This window comes from Strix uralensis, chromosome 1 (genome assembly GCF_047716275.1).
Source record: "Strix uralensis isolate ZFMK-TIS-50842 chromosome 1, bStrUra1, whole genome shotgun sequence".
Lineage (NCBI taxonomy): Eukaryota > Metazoa > Chordata > Aves > Strigiformes > Strigidae > Strix > Strix uralensis.
The window spans coordinates 51,305,665-51,325,161 of record NC_133972.1 but is presented as its reverse complement, the minus strand read 5'-3'; the positions used below and the strand labels follow the sequence as shown (position 1 = coordinate 51,325,161).

General features: G+C 41.7%; 1 protein-coding gene across 1 annotated transcript in view; it reads left to right on the top strand.

Annotated features, from left to right (window-relative positions):
- The first annotated feature begins 5,123 nt into the window (after positions 1-5,123).
- DNAJC1 (DnaJ heat shock protein family (Hsp40) member C1) overlaps positions 5,124-19,497 on the top strand; it is a 121,668-nt gene continuing 107,294 nt past the window's right edge. Inside the window, exon 1 of the mRNA XM_074865942.1 lies at positions 5,124-5,401. Within this exon, the coding sequence (XP_074722043.1) occupies positions 5,234-5,401 (168 nt within the window). The 5' untranslated portion in view covers positions 5,124-5,233. The remainder of the gene's footprint in view (positions 5,402-19,497) is intronic.

Genomic DNA, 19,497 nt, shown 5'->3' with positions numbered 1-19,497 from the left:
CAAAACATTATGCATTTATGCTGGGAGAAGGACATTTATAATTATCAGGTCTTTCATACATTGGCTTTATACTATTAGGATATGGCTGATATTCTGAATATGAACTCTCTTTTCCTATCCCACAGTCTGTGAGTCATCTTGTATGATGTTAATGTGGCTTCAGGTAGTTTTTTGGTTTGGAAAATAGCATCACAGGGTATGGCATGCTCAGTAGGCAGGGATTGTTTGGGTTTTGGCACTAATGATGTAACATGAGGAAAAAGAAAAAAAAAAAAGAGCAACGTAGCTAAAAGAGAGGACTGAGCTGCCCAGACCAGGCACAAATTAGCTATTTCCTAAATAATATTCTTTCATGTCTGATGGACCGTAATAGCTTTCTGTTTTTAGCTCTGTTGCTTTTGCTTCGCTTTCCATTCCCACATTTCTTTCTCATTACTTTGACTTATGTCTGGCCTAAGGTAACAGCTGGTCTACACAAATGGCATATTCCTTACAAATCTTTCAGTGGGCAGGGTTGCTATAAAGTGATCCTGTCCCCCCTTCTTTTCCCACTGCCAGGCTGGATGTTACTTTCCCTCGGTCTCCATTCCATTCTTCTGCTTGTGTGGCTACACTCTAAACTGCATTTGCAAAATGATCTGGCTTTAAAAAAAATCCCTTAAAAAGGCAATAACCAGACCACTTGCCTATCGGGACGGAGCACCACAGGACCCTTTGGAGCGAGGTTACTGCCGCCTCGCTCGCCGCTTTTGCAGGAGAACCCTCTCTTCCGGTGCAAGTCCTCCAACGCTCCTGCCAGCTGTGGAACAGAATTCCTCCCTCCGCTCTGCTCAGCCTCACGGCTCGGGGAACAGCTTGCTTTCAGTTCTCCGGGTGTAGCTATACAAAGGTTTTTTTCCAGTGGGAAAGCCAGTTTAAGCCAGGCAGTTTCCTGCCTGCTCTGCCCTCTTGTTCTTGCTCCTTCATCACTATTCGTTGTCCCCATGATTGTGCGAATGCAGCTGTTTGTGGGTTGTGTTGTAAATTGGATCACTGAAGTAAGTCTGAGTTTTTGTGTGCATATGTGTATACATGTGTGCGTGAACAGCTTTTTTTTTTATAAAAAAACCCCAAACCCTGGATCATTTCAGTCATTTGATTTATAATGTGACCCACAAAGAGTTGAATTAGCACAGTTGAGGAGGCAGCAAACAGTGGTGCAGAGGTGGGAATGAGCGCCTGGGCTGGGGGGAGGGCACAGGAAACTCTTAAGCCAGCTTTGTTAACAGAGAAAACTACTGTTACTGTACAAAACCATGTAGAGCACCTAAACAGCGAGCATAGAATACTGGAATAGACTGCAGAGCAATGAGGCTCTCGAATCGCTGGAGATAAGGCTTTATCTTTAGGAAGAAAAGGGGTGGTCCCTTAATAAGCTCTTTCCCCTAGACATCTTCTGTTCATTTGAGACATCGAAATCGCAGCCTGTTTAGCTATTCACAGTATGATCATGTGAATCCTACTGGGCTTATGAAGCATGTTGGTCTTTCAGTGCTGTTAAAAACGCTAATAATAACCGGTGCATGCCTCGGGCCTTGGGTGCTACTGTCAATTAGCATCAGAACAGAGATTTGTTTAAACAAATTATTTCTGTATATGCTGCTTTCCCTTACAGTTTGCAAAGGAGAGCTTCATGACTGAGCGTACCTGATGCAGTGATACCTGCCTGCGTGTGCAGAGGCACTCAGGGCAGAGAAAGAAAATGCCATCCTTGTCTCCATAGCTCTCCGTATTCTTAAAGTAAAGGAGCTGCCCAGCTGTGAAGACTACATACAGAATTAAAAACCTTTCTCTGATCCTCTAGCCATTTAAATGTCATGTCTGAGTCATAGAAGAAAATACTAATATCCCCCAACATGAGTAGTTTTAGACCGTAATGAAAAAGCCATGTGTAGTACTCTACCTTCTCCTCTACCTTTGTGTCAGAGTTCGCAGTACTAAGATTTAAATCGTTGTCACCAGTCACCCAGCTCACCAGTGCCGCTGGAAATTTCTCACGTATATCAATGCAGGTTCATAGCAAAGGCAAGCATTGCTGAATTTGATTATGTTTGTTTTGTATTTTAAGGCTTTCTCTGAAACCAGGAAAGAGAACTGACTTTTAATTTAACTGATTTATTTTATATTGTGGAAGCCTAGTGTGGCTTGGATTAATTGAAGTGTTGGAGAAAGGGGAAGGGCTCTCATGACTCACCGAGAAAAAATAACTTCTCATGACTTTAAAGAGGAAAACAGAAGAATGAGAGGATAATAATGTGTCATTATTGTGGTGGTGCTTATAGCATTTTAATAGCATTTTTAGCATTTTCTTCCCAAAATCTCAGTATTTATTCTTGGAGTACAGAATGATTTTAATGGAAACATTTAAACTAATCTCATAGTCCAGAATTTTTTAAAAATCCTTTTTAGAAATGCTACATGCAGTATGAGGCCTTCTCTTCTAATGGTTTAAGGAGCAGAATACAAATGAGTATTCAAATTTCCCACATTGTTAAAACCGATTGGAATAATTTAAGTATGCTGACTTAAATGTAAGATATCTCTTAAATATGTATTTTAAATAATCATATTCCCATTATCATTAGTGCATTTTTTCTCCTGTCATTCTTTCTAAATTCACATTCCTCTTGACTGAAAGAAACCATAATTTATCTGAAGAATTCTGAGATGTTTCTTTCAAAATAACTATAATCTGCTGTTGTTCTCAAAATGCTTGAAGCCACAAGCTACCTGCAGTTGGTGGTCAGTGTTAGGACAGTTTTTCATAGTCTCAGTGGAACAGAATAGATCACCTGCTTTTATCAGTTTTTTTGAAGGCTGTTTTAGCAGTTTCAGCAAGAGCAGCCAGAGGTGGATTTTGAAAGGGGTCATTCTTCGTAACAAATTCTGAATGATTAAAAATAAAATCAAAATAACAAATGCTTCTCTTTGAGATTAATCATTGCACTAGATCAATTTAACTAAGGAGGCTTAGGAGCTGATGAGGCAAGATTAAAGTAGATGTGGAAAATACAGAATGAGTCAGAAGGGAAGGAGAATTTGGAAAGCATCTCTTAAGGGGAATGGAGTATTGTTAATCTCACATTTTTAAAAAATCTTTAATCTGGTTTAAAAGTAATGCTATCTTGTTGAACTCTTCATTTGCCCCTGGTTTCTGAGGGTACTTTGCATCGTTAAACTTCGTTCTACAACCTTATGAGTAGCTAACTTTTTGAATCCAAAGCTGGTATTTTTGTGCAGTAAAGCTTGAGTCTTGAAAGCCAGCAGAATTTAGATACAACAGGCAACAAAGGGAATTTATGCTATGAATAATGTGTGCAAAACAGAACAGATGAAGAAGGACAAGGGAAGAAACTCATCTATACCAGGTTCAGTTACTCCAGCCAGACAAAGCAGCTGATAAATTAACTAGCCCATGACTTTCTCTTTACTTTGTCATTCTCTAGAAAAGGATTATTTTTTTGGCTCTGTGATCAAGTGGGAGAAGCATTTCTTAAGATGATCAGAATGAACAGTTAAGTGCTTCTTTCTGAGAAGGGTGAATTAAAAAGAGTCAACGTCAGACACTGTTGGTTAAATTATCATTTCCTGGCAAATGGGTTTAGGTGTCTTCAGAAAACAGAGCCAGAGGCAGAATCATGATCCTAACAGCCCAGTGGGCATGCATATGGGATATGGAAACATGAGTTTAAATATTAATCTAATTAATATTTAAATAGTTTATACAAAAGGGAATGGTTTCAATAGAAGAAAATACCTAAGACTACTCTATACTTTATGAGTTGGAAAATTGATAATGGTTACATCGGTTCAAGTCCTTACTCTGAATTAAGCAGTGTATTTTAAAGCCGCATCTATTCCCACAGATCATCCAAGGCAGTGCTCTACTGTACAGTGATTTTGTAAATGGTGCCTAGCTCCTCTTAGATGAATTCCAGTGCATACAAGATTGGCATTTGGGATTTTTTTTTAATTGGAAAACCGATAAAACTGTTTTCTGAACTTGATTCAGTTCATGGATATTTTTGGGATGAAATTGTCTTTTCTTGAAGGTAAGATTCTCACAGTGATTAACCAGGCCTAGCTTCAAGAGAGATGAAACAGATGGAGTGTTCCAAGGAGTCTGACCCTACCAGAGAAAAGTGATTTAATGTTGATAATTTGTATTGTTAAACCATTAAGTCTCCATCTAATTTCTCATCTAGCATTCATGTTTAACATTAATTTAAGCAAGAAAAGAATGAAAGGTCCAGGAAAAACAGCTTAAAAATCGAGTTGATACTGACAATACACGGGAGTTATTTTAGGGTAAACCACGTTACCATAACCAAACCCACCCTTAAGGAATTAGTAAATCCAGTGGGGGTTCCAGGGCGTGAGGGCACCGGCGGCCCCACCTGGGGCACGCCGCGGGGCTGCGTTGTGCCACCACCCGCTCCCCCCCACGGCGGGCACCGCCACCGGCGCAGGACGGACAGAGTTACCCCAAAACCCTCCCCAGCGCTGCTGCCCCCGAGGACGCGCCTGGTAACGGGGGCCGGGGCAGCGGCTCTCGCCCCTCAGGACCGCGCTCCCCGGCTGAGGGAAGGCTGCTGGGCGCGGGGGGGGGACACAGGGCCCGCTCCCAACCGCCGCGGGGTGGGTGGGGTGTGCGGGGACACACGCACTACCCTCGGAGGGTTACCCGGAGTGGGTGACAGGGGGCCGAGGAGGGGGCTCCGGCAGCCCTGCGGAAGGGCGCGGGCGCTGCGCGGCGATGGGAGGCGGCGGCCGGGCGGGCTGCGGGGGAGAGGGGGGGCGAAGGGAGGGGGAGAAGGGCCGGCAGGCGGCGCGGGGCGGGCGCGCGGAGGGAGCTCGCGCCAGGGCCCCGCGCGCCGCTGCCGCTCCGTCGCGCGCCCGACCAGCCGGCTGCCGGCACCCGCCCTTCCCCCCGCCGCCCCTCGACTGCGCGAGCGCCAGCCGTTGCCGGGGCACCCGACGTCACCTCCTCAGGAGGCGGCGATTGGCCAGGCGGAGAGCGCTCCCCCCCGCCCCCCCCTCCCTGGGACTCGCCGCCGGCGGGGCCGGGCCTGTCTCCTTCACCCTCAGTGCGGAGCAGCTGCCGCCGGGGCGTGCGCGGCCTCAGCGGTGCCTCCCCGGCCACGTCCTCGCTGCTGCCGCTGCTGCTGCTGCCGCCACCGCCGGGGCGGGGGTCATGGGCCGCCCGCGGCCCGCGCCGCGCCTCCGGCTGCTGCCGCCGCTCCTGGCGCTGCTGGCGCTGCTGGCGCCCCGCGCCCGCGCCTGGGACAGCGGCGACCTGGAGCTCTTCGACCTGGTGGAGGAGGTGCCGCGGAACTTCTACGACTTCCTGGGGGTGCAGCAGGTAAGCGAGGGACCGGGCCCGCCCGCCCGGCGCGGGCCCCCGGGCGCGCCTTCCCCGCCGCCCCCTGCCCCGGGCCCTTCCCGCGGGCACGGGCCTCGCCTGTCACCGCCGTCCCGGCCTCCGCCGAACATGGCTGGCTGGGTCCGCGCTCCCCCGCCCCCTCCCCCCCGCTGCCGCCGCCCGCCGCACACGGGCGCTGGGCATGCCGCCGGCCCTTTGCCTTCCCGCCTGGCGCTGTCATCCGCCTTCAGCCCCGGCACCCCTGCAGCGGCAGGCCGGGCCCCCGCCGTGCCCCGGCCCCCGAGGCTCAGGGCAAGACTCCGGTCCCTTCCCCAGCGCCTTCCTTCCCTTTGCAGGGGCTCCTTCACGTACTGCTCTATCTTTTATCCTTCTGGCCCCACCATAAATCAACCCTCCCTCTTCCACTGTACCTTTTGTGTTCCTACTGCCTGTTGCACTGCTGAATATACCTTTTTCTCCACATGCATCTGCAGCTAGGTAAAAGTAGCTCGTGGGCTTCTCCCACTACCCGTACATATACTGGGTATGGCTGTTTCTCATCTTTCCCTGATTCTGCATAGCTACTTGTTCCTTATCTTCTTAAGATAGTGCATCGCCATGTGTTGTGGCTCCTGTTTTCTCTCATGTGTGCCATGTGGTAGACTGTGACCCTTTGCTATGGTAATGGCTTGTAGATTGTTATATTTGTTTACTTTCCATGTGTCTTGGTTATTGTGCATGGTTTTCACCTCTGTCTGTGAGGCAATGCTTAAGATTATCTTAAAGCATTTATTATGCACCTTCGATTAATTTTCAGGGATGTGTAGTCCAGAGAGGAATTCCTGTTCTGAACACTTTTAGCCCATGTTTCTTATGTATGTTTCAGATGTGGTTGCTGGTTTCACTGTCACTTGGCATCTTCAACTTGTGTCACTTGTCCTGGCTCCCACTTGATGGCCTTCCTCATCTCTAGATGCTCTGCTCTGTGTGTGTGATCTTGCTCGATCTCTCTTCGTGCATCTTAGCAATCTTCTTTCTGTCTTTCTTCCAGTCAGTATTCCTCTCCTCAATAATTAAAGATGCAATTCTTTGTAATCTGTTACTTCACCCAGAGTCCCCAAAAGAGATTTTGTTCTTTGTTTGTCTCCTAGCACCTCTATGTTCTGGTGAGTGATCTCACTATTTGAATGGCTTCCCTGACAACCTTAAAGTTTATTCTGATATACCTAAATTTCACTTTCATGAGGCTAAAAATCTAGGTTTTAATTTCTCAAAGGCAATTTTAGTGTTAGATAGCATAGGGGTACAAAATTTTGTTTGTTTCAATTAGTGATGTTCAGATTTGGTATGCCACTCTTTGTTAATATCTTCTACAATCCTTTTTTCTAGGGCTGAATCTGTACCTTGTGTGCTGTGTTTAGCAAAATATGTTACTTTTAGCAAGCAAATATTCTGCTAGTTCGCATTTCTACTCTGCTTCTAATCTTAATGGAGAACTTGAATCACTTGTAATGTGGGAGCAGGGAGAAAGTTGGTGGAAGTGCAGCACAAATGAAACAAAGTTTTGTTAGTTGTAAGTATATGCTAGTCACTCATAATGACTTGAAGTGTAAATAGTATTAGATGTTTTACACATGCAGCAGAATATACCTGTGAGTACAATAATAGAGTACACAGTGATGAAGTTGAGCTTCAGTAGAAACTTGTAAGCATTGCAAGATGATGTGTAGGTTTACAGGTTCTTCTACACCGTATCCTTTGTTCCTGCTGCTTGCTTCTCCAGCTCTGACCTATACCTGAAGCTTCAAACAAGATACTGAAGGAGGGTTCTTACTTGCAGTGACTCACTAGGTAGCTGCAGCTGTTGAAGTTACTGTATGAGAAGCGTAACTGGTCTTGTAATGGGGTCAAGGGAAGTGCGCAAATCTCAGGTGTGCCGTATCCTACCTTTGATGTGTTAACACAGAGCTGCCTTTTACCACAACGTCTGTTTGCATGTTTCTTCAGGTTTTCAGCTATTTTTTAGAACTGTGGTTTAATGGAGCTTACTGGTTATTTTATATGTCACTGTTGTTTTAGTTGGGATGCTTTTGACCAGAATGCTGTAATAAACTTTTGTAGTTCTGGTGCCAGTGGTTTTATTCCCTGTGCTCAGGTGTTTAGGCATTTTAGCACAAGAGGGACAGTGTGTGTGACAGTGCCTTTGTGGTTGTGCCTTTGGACTGTTCCATAATTTTTCATTCATCAAAGCTTGCTTTCTCCTCTATATTCCTCTTAGTGTACATCGCCTTGTATCGTGTCCTGATAATCCCTTCTTCCTTCGTGTACTTCTAGGGGAGGGAGTACTTCTCCCTTACGCAGGGTGTAACATCTGCATCTGAGATACAGATGCTCAACCATGTTTGTTAACAGTAGTATATCAGGACTGCCAGATTTTTTTCTAAACATGTCATCTTGTGTTTTGAAAAAATATAGGGAATTATTCCAATGCTTCCTTAAGGCATTAAAGCAGCTTAGGTTTTGGTGGGAGAGTTGTGGTACTGTTTGCTTGTTGGATGTCAGAAGCTGACGTTGACCTTGACTGACAAGATGCAGAAAGCATTGTGGGAAGTCCTGGAGCTCTCTAGCATGCTTTGATGAAGCCTCTGGCTGGTGGATTTTTCCCTGGGATTGGAGAGCAATGATTTTTTGTTTGTTTGTTTTGTTGCTAGTCTATGCTTGTGGGAGTAAGGGTTTTGCGTTTTATCTTTTCAAGGGCCTTGTGGAAGCCTCCTGGCGTTGTCAGGGAAGTGTCATCCACCACTGGCCAGATGTTAGGTTTGAAGCTGCTGTAGTGTTTTCCAAGATCAGTGACTGAGAGGATGATCTAATGGAAGCCATTTTTGTCGTGAACGTGGAACACCAGAAGAGTAGTAAGATTGTGACTTAGTTGTTAGAATAACTGCCCTTAGTGCTTGACTTCAAGGAGGGGTTGGCTGAGCAATCTACAAATGCTCACAGAGTGGTTGAGGTTGGAAGGGACACCTGGAGGTCATCTTGTCCAACACCCAAGTGTTAAGGCTAAGCACCTAGATTATATGTCTCATTTTTATACCAGGACACTATCTATTTGTTAATCCATCAGATCTAATGGTAACATAGCATATATAAGTAGTTTTGCATTGTTACATTGTTGCTATTGCTGTTCTGAACAATTGGAGAGTTGCTCTACCTTCCTGTTTCTTTGATGGTTTTTAAATTGGTGATGGGATTAACTTGAATGGCTCATTTAAGACATTGCTGTTCTCAAAAAGTTTGAGCTAGCAGAATGGGGAGATAGGATAACCTTTGGCTTGAGAAAAGATTACATTTCCATGTCCCCCCAAGTGGTTACTGAAGAAAATAGAATCATAAACTCTTGACAGATCAGATGTAATAATCATTTCAGTAATCACTTCAGTATAGCCAGTTTCAAACTGACAAGGGGATCAGGACCAAATAGTATTCAACTAAAAATTCAGATGAAGCAGCAGAATTAAACCAGAGGCTATGCAGACTCAGTAATAAAATGACCCCGTTTCCTGAGAATGAGAACATGCAAATGTGATGTCAACTTTTTTGAAAAATTCCAGGAAGGTCTGGGGAGCTACAAGCTTGTATGGTGGACAAACGAACTGATCAAGTTAATTTTATTGCATCTTACAGCTTTCAGTAGCTGATACCTTCATAAATATGATACACTCTGGATGAATCAACTTGGCATCAGTTGAACCTGTGGATCTCCTTGCCAAAATATGCTTTTGATTATAACTGTTTATATGGCTTCCAAGGGAATTACCTGCTCCTCTACTCTTTTTGGCTTGGCCTAAGGAAGGCACTACAGGCCTCTGAGTGTCTTTTGAAACTTTGTGATATGGTTCTTGGATACAAGGGATCTGATCAAGAAATCTTTAGGAAACGTTGTTTGTGAAGATGCGTTAAAATGCATGAGCTGTGTTACTAGAATTCGCTGGTGCAGAGCAGTATGTTATGTATCAGTTAGGACCAAGGAATTTCTGAATAAGGCTTTGGCTTCCTTCTACTGGTAATCAGTTAAGGGAACAGGTTTGTATTGAAAGTTCTGCTAGACTTGTGCAGTGTTTGAAAGCAAACACAGAAAGTTTCTCCAAGCGCTCTTTGAGGTAGTAGAGGAGGCCCTGGGAGCTCAGGTTCCTGAGGGCGAGTTAACACATGGGTGGGGCTTGCTGGCCAACACTGTGGATAAATGTAACCCCCCAAAAATGTTGAGAGAGATTATTTCCTTCAGTGTTGGCTTATGCTTTCCTTGTGGCACATGAGATTTATTTTGAACCAGACTCTAATCCATTCATGTGACTTTACTGTAGAGAACTGTAGAGTGTTGGATCCATGTCATTGCTAGATGATAGGTTTACTAGATGATGCTGCAGCACAAAGTCAGAACTGCATGTACAGATTTTGGTCCTACAGCCTGTGAGGTGCTGGTATGTTAGCAACTCCAAGGAAGTGTAAGACGTGAAAACCACGGAGTCAGATTCCTTTGGCTGCAGGAAGCCACAGCCCCTCTAGATGAGCTGGATATACAGGGCTAATAGGCTCATTTTGAGAACAGTGGAACAGAGGAGCTGTGTGTACTGTGGCAAGTAGCAGCGTCTGATGGGGTTGTGTCTGTAGAACGCAATGTTTGGTGCTGAGGAATTGGTATCCATACTGTTTGCATTTCAGGGATTTTTTTTTTTGTTGTTGTTGAACTAATTCCAGGCTGGCTGCATGGACTCAATGCCCATTTGTGTTGATGTGCTCTTTGTGCTCCTGGTTTTACATCTTACAGTTCAATTCTGTCCAAATCCGGTTCATCCACTCCAGGACCACTTCATGATATGCAGTCAGTGGGTACAATAAGGAAATTTGCTTTACGTGTGCACTCCTGATCCGCATTAAAAAATTGAAGTAGATGCACCTTTAAGACTATAGTTTATAGTAAATGGCTGACACTGAATTTTACCTCTTGGTATTGTCCTGTAAGAACCTTACCAGGAACGAGCCCCATGACAAATTGTGTGGCTTTTATGGTATTACGAGGCATTATGGGAGACTTAAGAAAATTCTCAGCAATAGGGTTTTTGTGTAGTCTGTTTTATGCAAGTGTATTGACTGATGACATGCAGCGCATACATCACTGCAATTCTAAGGTTATGAATTCATATGTTATATAAGTGAAGTTATTGGATATAGATTTGGTAACCTGTTTTTCAGAAAGAATGGCAGTCTGAAGCTGTCAATGTTATATCATCTGGAACTGCTGTAGTTCTGGCTTTGAACAGGCCACTGTCCAGAAAAAAAATCTAGATGAAACTATTTTTGCTGTAGAGCTTTTTGGGAACTGTGAGTACACAGTGGTCCCCTCAAGCGGGAAGAGGCATATGAGGGAGAGCTGTATCTATTCAAAGAATGCTCTCAAGTCCTCAGCAAGAACAGCTTACCTGTACCCATACAGGTCTTCTGTCTTCCCTGGTAGGCAAGGTGCACATAAGGAGGACAAGGAAGGTGAAATAAGGAGGGATAATCCAGAAACTCAGCAGTTTGTTTCTTCTTCCCAGTGTGTCCTGGTTTCAGCTGGGAAAGAGATAATTTTTCTTCTTAGTAGCTAGAATAGTGCTGGGTTTTGGATTCAGTATAGGATTTTATATGAGAAGAATATTGATAATACACCAATGTTTTTAGTTGTTGCTAAGAAATCAAGGACTTCTCAATTCCCCATGTCCTGCCAGTGTGCAGGTGCACAAGAAGCTGGGAGGGAGCACAGCCAGAGCAATGGACCCAAACTGGCCAGTGGAATATTCCATCTCACACAATGTCATGCTCAGTATATAGATGGGGATTGGCTGGGAGCTGGCCCTCTTGCTTCTGGGATTGCTGTTTCAGGATCTTTTCTTCACTGGGATCACTAGTCAGGAATGGGCTGGGCACTGGTTGGCGGGTGGTGAGCAATCCCTTTGTGCATTACTCATTTGTATTTTCTATTGTTATTGTCATCATTATTATTTCTATTTTATTTCAATTATTAAATTGTTTTTATCTCAACATATGAGTCTCCTTACCTTCACCTCTCCAGTTCTTTCCCCTGTTCCCCAGGTTGGGGGAGGGTGAGCGAGTGGCTGTGTGGTGTTTGGCTGCTGGCTGGGTTTAAACCATGACACGGTGACAAGCTGGATCACACTCCAAAGACTTATTTGGGTTGCTCTTCTAACACTTAAGGCTGTTCTCCTCCCTGATGCTTTTTAAGGTTAACATATGTGGGTGCAGTGTTACTAAAATCGTGGAGTGTGCATCATCTGAAAATGTTTTAGAGAAAATCTAGGTTGGTAATACTGCTTCAGTCTTCCAAGCTTTGGAAGTATTTGATCTAGTGAGACAGAGCTTCACACGTGTGCAATTACAACATCACTTTTTTCAGATGATTGTATCAAAACTGTGAGCTGTAGGCTGTTCTTGCTTTGTTTTGTAAGATTATTTTGTCTTTGCATGACAAATAGGATATTCACTGTGACCTTCGAAAGTCTTGTGCCATGAAGTGACATGGAGGCGTGTAGCACCTTGATATCTCAGTTATTCATCATTGAGGAATGAAAGTTGTTGGGCTAGTGATTAAACATCATGTCTAATGGTCAAGATTGTTTTCCACTTGTTCAAAAGAGGCATGTGAGGGAGAGCAGTATCTATTCAAGGAATGCTCTCAAGTCCTCAGCAAGAACAGCCTACATAGTAGAAGTAGTAGTAAGCAGGTCCAGTAGTTTTGGAAGGCATTAGATTTTAATGAATTAGATTTTAATTGCAACATCAGAGTTCTTAGTTGGAAAGATGAAATATGTTTCAACTTTCATGCTCCAAACTTTGAAAAATAATTAACTTCTGTAATATACAACTAGGTGATAGTAGTAGCAGACCTTTAGTTGGACAGTGAGGGATCTTAGTAATTCCAGAAACTGTACTTTTCTTTTAAGTGATGGATGAGGGAGGGGTTCTTCAAAATTGGGTTTTTTGACTTTAAGATTTGGCTCCTGTTATGGAAGTTGCAGTCAAAAAAGCCCCCCAAAGCCCCTGAATATACTATCAACATTGAGGCAGTAATAGACTCCATTGCACTGGTTCAAGCAAAATAGCATTAGAAAATCCAGATTTGTTTCTAGTGGCTTTAACTGTAACACCAGTTCATTCCATAACAGTAATTGTGCATTTTTTCTCAGTATGTTATTGAGACATAATTCTGCATCCCTTCGTGGTTTTAAACTTCCTGTTTGAGTCTGTTACTTCAAAGTTGCACATGGAAGTGAGGTTTCCAGCAGTTCTGGAAGCTCTGCTTTTTATAAAAAATGTAAGTTATTAAAATTGTGTGAAGTCATTGTTGAGATTACTCACTTGGATCCTATAGAACAAAGTTGTTCTGAGCTATAGAGTAGTTTAATTGCTCACAAGATGCACCATAGAGAAGCACTTATGATAACTGCTCAGATTTGTAACTGAGGATGGTGCAGTATATGGGTTTTCACGTGTGTGGGGTTTTTTTGCCTTTTTTTAAAGTGCTGAACTTCCAGGTAAGCTGCTGATACATAACGTAATCCATTCCGTAAGTGCCCTGACACATATCGTGTATGCATAACATTCCCTGATGTTTTTGTTCACGGTGCATTCAAAAATGATCGAGACATCTAGACTTGTAAAACTTGTCTTTTTCCATAAAAATGGGTTTTCTGTATTGTTTCCTATTAAATTTCTGCTTGGATGTTGTCCAAGGAAATCCAGGGGTTTTTTGTTTTCATTGTTGGGTCCTTCCTTAAAGACACAAAAGTGTTTCAGAATCTACCATTATAAGTAGCTTTAAAGAAATTTACTGTTAACTTTTCCTGACCATTCATATAATACTTTCCTAATTTCTTTCAGATTATATTTTTCTTCTTTCTTGCTGTGTAGAAGGACATATAGCAATAGGAAGCTACTATGTTTGGGAACCCAAGGGAACTGACAGTATGCAAAGTGCTGTGGAAAGGATAAAATAAGCAGTCTTGAATTTTTTTTTTTTCTGTCTGTAGCAGCAATAATGTTTCAACTCTTCCTCTCTGTACTTCCCACTTCACTGATCCTTTAAGGATGTATCCATAATAGCTTGATCTTCAAATTGCAGAAATAAAAAATGGGCTGTTTTTCTTCCTAGAAGTTCTGTGTTTGACCTGTAATTCATTGAAGGGAGGGACCAATTTCTTGGTGAGGAATGGTAGGTCACCTGTGCTGATGGCCTCTGGTGCTTACACAAGGCTGGATGTTTTATGCTTGTTTCAAATTAATCTCCTTTGCTGAAGTTCTCATGTATGTGCCTATGTTGGTATCCAAACCAGCCATATAATTCATCTAACATACGGTTTTGTAAATTACTTCCCAGTGGGCTTTTCACTACTTGACTGCTGTGGATTGTGGTCATCCTGTTTGTCTGTAAAGCTGTGTAAAAAAAAAAAAAAAAAAAAAAAAAAAAATATATATATATATATTAGAGGCAGCCTTAATTTCATTATGTTGAATGATAAGCCTTTTATGCTCCATCTAGAGTAATTTTACAATTAAGATTAACAGCGTTTTCTAATCAGATCTGGAGAAAACTATAGCTTTAAGGGACATATTTGGAGATATCTATGGTGCTATTTTAACTTTAAGTACTTGGTAAAATTTAAAAAATAAAATGACAATTCAGCATATAAAATGTTCCTTGGTTGGGTTGGTGCTCCTTGTGTTCTCAGCAGAGCCAGTAACAAAGAGCCTGTGGTGCTGTTGCGCAGCTGAGCCAGTAAGAATGAGAGTATAAGCCGTAACAAAGGGGTTTTCATCTATAAGAACAGGTCTGATATTAAAATGAATAAAAGGAGGAAATGAATATATATTTGAAATTTGTTGGGTTTTGCCAGCATCCTAGTGGGCTAATGAAATTCATGTAGCATATGTAAACCTGCAGTTTTGCTTTTGATTGCTAGTGTTTGTGCTTTTGCTTTCTTAGCTGTAAGCTATGCCAGTTAAAGTTTGCTTCTCTCAATTTTGGGTTCCTAAACAGTAGTATATATTTTTTTTCCTCGCAGTTTAAAATTGTTGTTTTTCCCTAAGTCATGAGGAGACTTGGGGTTTCTGGGTTTCTTTTGCTTCTTGTTTGTCTGTCAGCCTTGTTTCGATGTTACTAGCTCTGTATAAAAGTGATTTGTAAACAATCTTACCTATGCGACAATGTGTTGTACATGTGGTGTATGTTACAGTTACGCAAACAATAACACAGTTTGAATGTAACACTTTAAAGCAGGATTGTGTAGCACTGGACTCTCATTTGATGGATTGCTCAAATGCAAATTCCTTAATTGACCTGGCTTTGTCAAAAAAATGAGCAGTGGAATAAGAGAAGAAAATTCAGAAGCAGTCCCTCATCTCTGCTACATCTAAAATTCTTTCTTCTCAGTGTTAATCTGGAAAACTTGTGAAAACCAGAAGGTGCATAGGAGCTGTTGAAATAGAGTCACTCTGCAATCTTTCTTTGACTAAAGAGAGGAGGAGTAACTAGGGGAGTCTTGCTTTTGCACATAGGCTGTAATTCTGAAATGCTGCTGTCTCCAATGGTAAAGTGCATTTGCTTGTTGAAGGAATCATTCAGTGCTCATGAGGACGTGAGAAAGCTGTGAAGTAGCCTTATTGCACTGATTTGGGGTGAGTGGCTTCTCCTTTAAGGGATAATTGTTTTTACCTACCCCTGAAAATATTGCAAATGATTCTGTACTCTGATTGATTAATGTTTTGTTAAATTTCAAACTGATTTAGACTAGCTTTTATATTTAATAATTACCATTTCATAGTCAGTGATTCCTATAGTGTTCTTTTATGGGATACAAATGCTCTGATGGGAGAGTAAAAGGGCTGTATGCTGTTTAATTTTGTGACAGTTTATAATCATATTAGTAATTGCTTTACTGGGTGTTGTGCCTAACAGTGGCTACTAGAGTAGATTAAAAAAATCTGTAAATTTCATCCTGTATGGAAGCCTCTTCCCATTTCCTGTTAGGAATTATTTAAAATCTTACTCAATGGAAAGGAAATCTTACTCAATTCAAACACGTCTTTCAGTTGATTAAAAATTTGAAATAAACTTGATTTCCAACCTGAGTCTACCTATCCATTGACTAGAAAGTATTTCTTCAGTCAATTTGTAACCTGTGTGGTTTGTAGTTTCTGTTCTACTGAATGTTTCTTTCTGTCTGCTCCAGTAGCTTTTCAACACTACAAGCTAACCCAGCAACATTCAGAACAAAATAGTGATTTTGAATGTTGGACTGTATCTGTTAAGAATAGTATTTCAACAGTTGAAACACAGATTGAGGGAATCAGCCAGTCAGTTGTCTCTTGCAGTTTACAGTGGTGAAAGAATAAACCTCTTTTGTACAAAAGTTATGTACTGTATTTAACAATCGGGTATAACTTAACTCACATTCATGTTCAGTTACACAGTACAGAGTTCCCATGCTGGCGTGCACCAGTAGTCCATTTAGTAAATCTTTGGTCTTTGTTTCCTGGTTGAGTAATATTAGGTGCTTAACCAGTAAGCTGTGTTAATTTTGAGTAAAAGAAAAAAAAAAAAAATCCAATCCTTTGCTGGACAGATAGAGACTAACCTATCAGTGTTACTGACTTAATCTCCTCAATCGTGATGATTTATGCCTTTCACACAATTACACTTACCTTCCTTACCTACAAGTGGATATGATTTATAGACACCTTCATTTTCTGGCAGAGGTGCAGACTGCTGGTTAGTGAATTTAGATTTAAGGACAATAGCTGAAGTAGATCAGTAGCTTACTGCTTTGCCAGGGCCCTGTGATTCATTGGCTGAAAATCACTACCTATCTCTGTGTAGTTAGATATTCTTTTGATCACTGGAGATACCTTCTTCTGTTTTATTTTAAAATTGTTGTATTTTCCTCAGTGTTATCATGTAGTATGGCTTCTGAAGAGGATTTATTTTTTGGATAAGCATGTATCATTTAAGAAATGATGTGATTTTTTTTTTTTTTTTTTTTTAAAAAAGTTATTTGCAATTGAGAATACTAAACACGCTTGCCCTGTATTGATTGCAAATATTTGGTCATAGTCTAGTATTGTCTCAAGCAATAGATTCTGGTGCCTGTGAGGGCCTGTTCCATTCCCTAGTCTTCTTGGTCTCCAGTTAGGCCATCCTGCATATCATCCACAAGCTCACTGGATGCTTTCAAGGCTGTCAATCTGCTCTGGCGGGTTTCCACCCTGGTTTCTCATTATTTATATACTACTTTATTACCCTTGCACTTCTTTCTTAAAAATTATAAAGCCAGTGGCAATAGATGGTATTGCCTCGGGAGAGCATGTGAAGGTAGCCATGTTTTGCAGTCCGTCCTCAGCCTCCACAGTTTTTGATCAGTAATGTTAAAAGGTGCATTCCTGGTGGTGCCTTTCAGTCAGCCCGTGCTGTACAGTGGGCTTGGAGAGCCATCAGCAGTGTGTCTTGGATCACTTAATGACTTGTCAACTCCAAGCTCTGCTCTGTGTAGGCATGGTTTAGTTGAAGGCAACAGTCTATGCTGAATCTTACCTCTCAACTTTTTTGCCAGATCACTTGTTAGGCATTCCCTTGCTAGTGTCTGGTATCTACCGAAAACATATAGTGTCACCTATGAACTGTGAGATTTCTCTGCATGCTCTACTCTTCAGATTGTCATTGGAAGTGCTGAATAAAACCAGTCCCAGCACCAATCCCCCAGCAGGAGACCTTTCAGCTGCCTATTTGCTGTCTTGAAAACTGGCCATTAAACCTTGCTTTTTGTATCCTGTTCATTAATTTTCTATTTGTAAGACTCTTTCCTCCCATCCTGTGGCAAGTTAGTTTCTTTGATAACCTTTGGTGTGGAACCTTGTCAAAAGCTTTTTCAAAATGGGACTGTGCTGTGTCTGTTGGACCTTCTCTCTCTATCCTTACTGATGCACTTTGAGGACTTGAGTGGGTTGGTGAGGCAGGGTTTCTCTTTGCAGAAGTCATGCAACATCTTTTCCAACAGACCACATTTATCCCTGTCTACAGTGACTTTATTTTTATAGCACCTACTGCCTTCGGTAAGGATGGATGACAAACTTTCTGGTCTGTAATTCCCAGGATCAATTCTGGTTTCTTTTTTTTTCCTTTTGTGTGTGGATGGGAATCATGTTGGCAGCCTGCCAGGTCCCTGGTGGCAGTCTTTTGCAGTACTGGGTTTCTCACCTGCAGCTCTGCAGCTTTGTATATAAATTTCATTTAGCAATCTCAGGTGAAAGCCGTGATCCTGGTGACTTCTTAGCATCTAATTTGTCTGTTCAGAGTAGTCTGTCTGTATATTTACTTCAAGTTGAGTTAGCTTCTCTTGACTGTCTACTGCAAAGAATGTGCTGGTGTGGGAATCTTTTGAACATCTCCAACAGGAAAGATTCATTAAATTATTAAATTGCACAGCTGTGGCTTTATTCCTTTCCATAGTTTCATCATCAAGCAGTCTGTAGCTAGCATCCTGTTTCTGATTACATTTATTTGATTTTCAAAATCCTTTATTTCTTTAAATTGCCATTCTAGTTTGCTTGGACAAATACAAAAGTCTGTATTAACAAGTTAGAAAGAAGTAGTCAACACTTTTTTTTTAGCTATACATTCCACGAATTCTACTGGAACTGGCACAAAATTCACCACGTTGCTGTTGTAGTTATTAGAAGGAAGAATAGCTGCTGTTGTACAGTTTTTCTGTTCTGCTAACTGCTACACATGTATGATTAAGCAAATTTTCTTCAGAGCTCAGGCCTTTAACTGAGATATCTGGAAGGAGTTCAGGAATATATCATGTGCTTTTGGCCACTTTGCTTTAGTAACTATCATTACCTCTGTAACCTTTCAGTCCTGGACAGTAGTTCTCTTTTCAGAACGTAAAATGGAGGGCTTGGGTTTGTATTACTACTCGAGTAAAAACTTAAGCAGAGTTGGTTTGTGTCATGTGTGTGTCCTGTCCCCTTCCCTGCCCCCCCATTTTTGACTTACAGTTCCTTTATACCATAGTAATTCTGTAGATTTATTAATTCTCCAGCAGGGTTCTTACTGTGATGTACTTAAGTTTATTGTTTTTGAAACAATGAGATTATTTTGAGATTATTTTACTCTAGTTATCTTAATTTTGTTGGTAACACTTACTAGCAATGTCTTTGCTTATTCCTGTTGGTTTAAACAGGATTTTGGTATTGCTTTGTTTCAGTTATATAAATCACTGTGAAAACTTCAATTTTTATGTTTTCTTTCTAATGCTAACATTGTGAGGAGAAAGACTTGACAGGGTTTTATGAAATGCTCTCACTTCTAGAAGTTTTTAAAAGATAGAAACTTGCCAAAAAAAATTTTGCAACAGGGAACTTGTTTGAAATGCAGGAACTTTAAGGGAACATATTAAAGCTAAAAGTTGTATTGAATAAAATGTATTGAATTTCAAGATTTTAATACAGTTCTTTAGCGTACAATCAATTTTCTTTTTCTGCTAAATAGAGTTGATCTGTTTATTGTTCAGGGACCTGATAAACTCATACTTCTAGGTACTATCTAAAGTAATTAAACCCTGTGTCTAATCCTACCCGTTACTTCCATGCTGTGCATGTGCCTTGACTAATGTCAAGAGATGTGAATTTAGGGTAGATTTGGCTGTTTGCTAACATCTACATATCTGAAGTGATGCACTGAGAAATCGAGTTTGAGAACCCAAAGGAAGAGTAACTAGAAAAAAGTATGGGGTAATGAAAGACTAAATCAGACTGCATTTTTTGGGAAGTTTAGTTTTGTAGGTACAGTGTATTTGGTGTAGAGTTCAGATGGACAATTTCATAGGAGAGGTGGTGAATATTACTTATTTGGAGCTACCGTAACAGTTGGACCTGGGATTGTCCCATGTGGGCTCCAGTTTGTCATAGTGCAACAGCAAATTGCAATATATGGATGTAATTAAACACTGTTTAATGTTGGAGCTGATTTTTATCACACATTT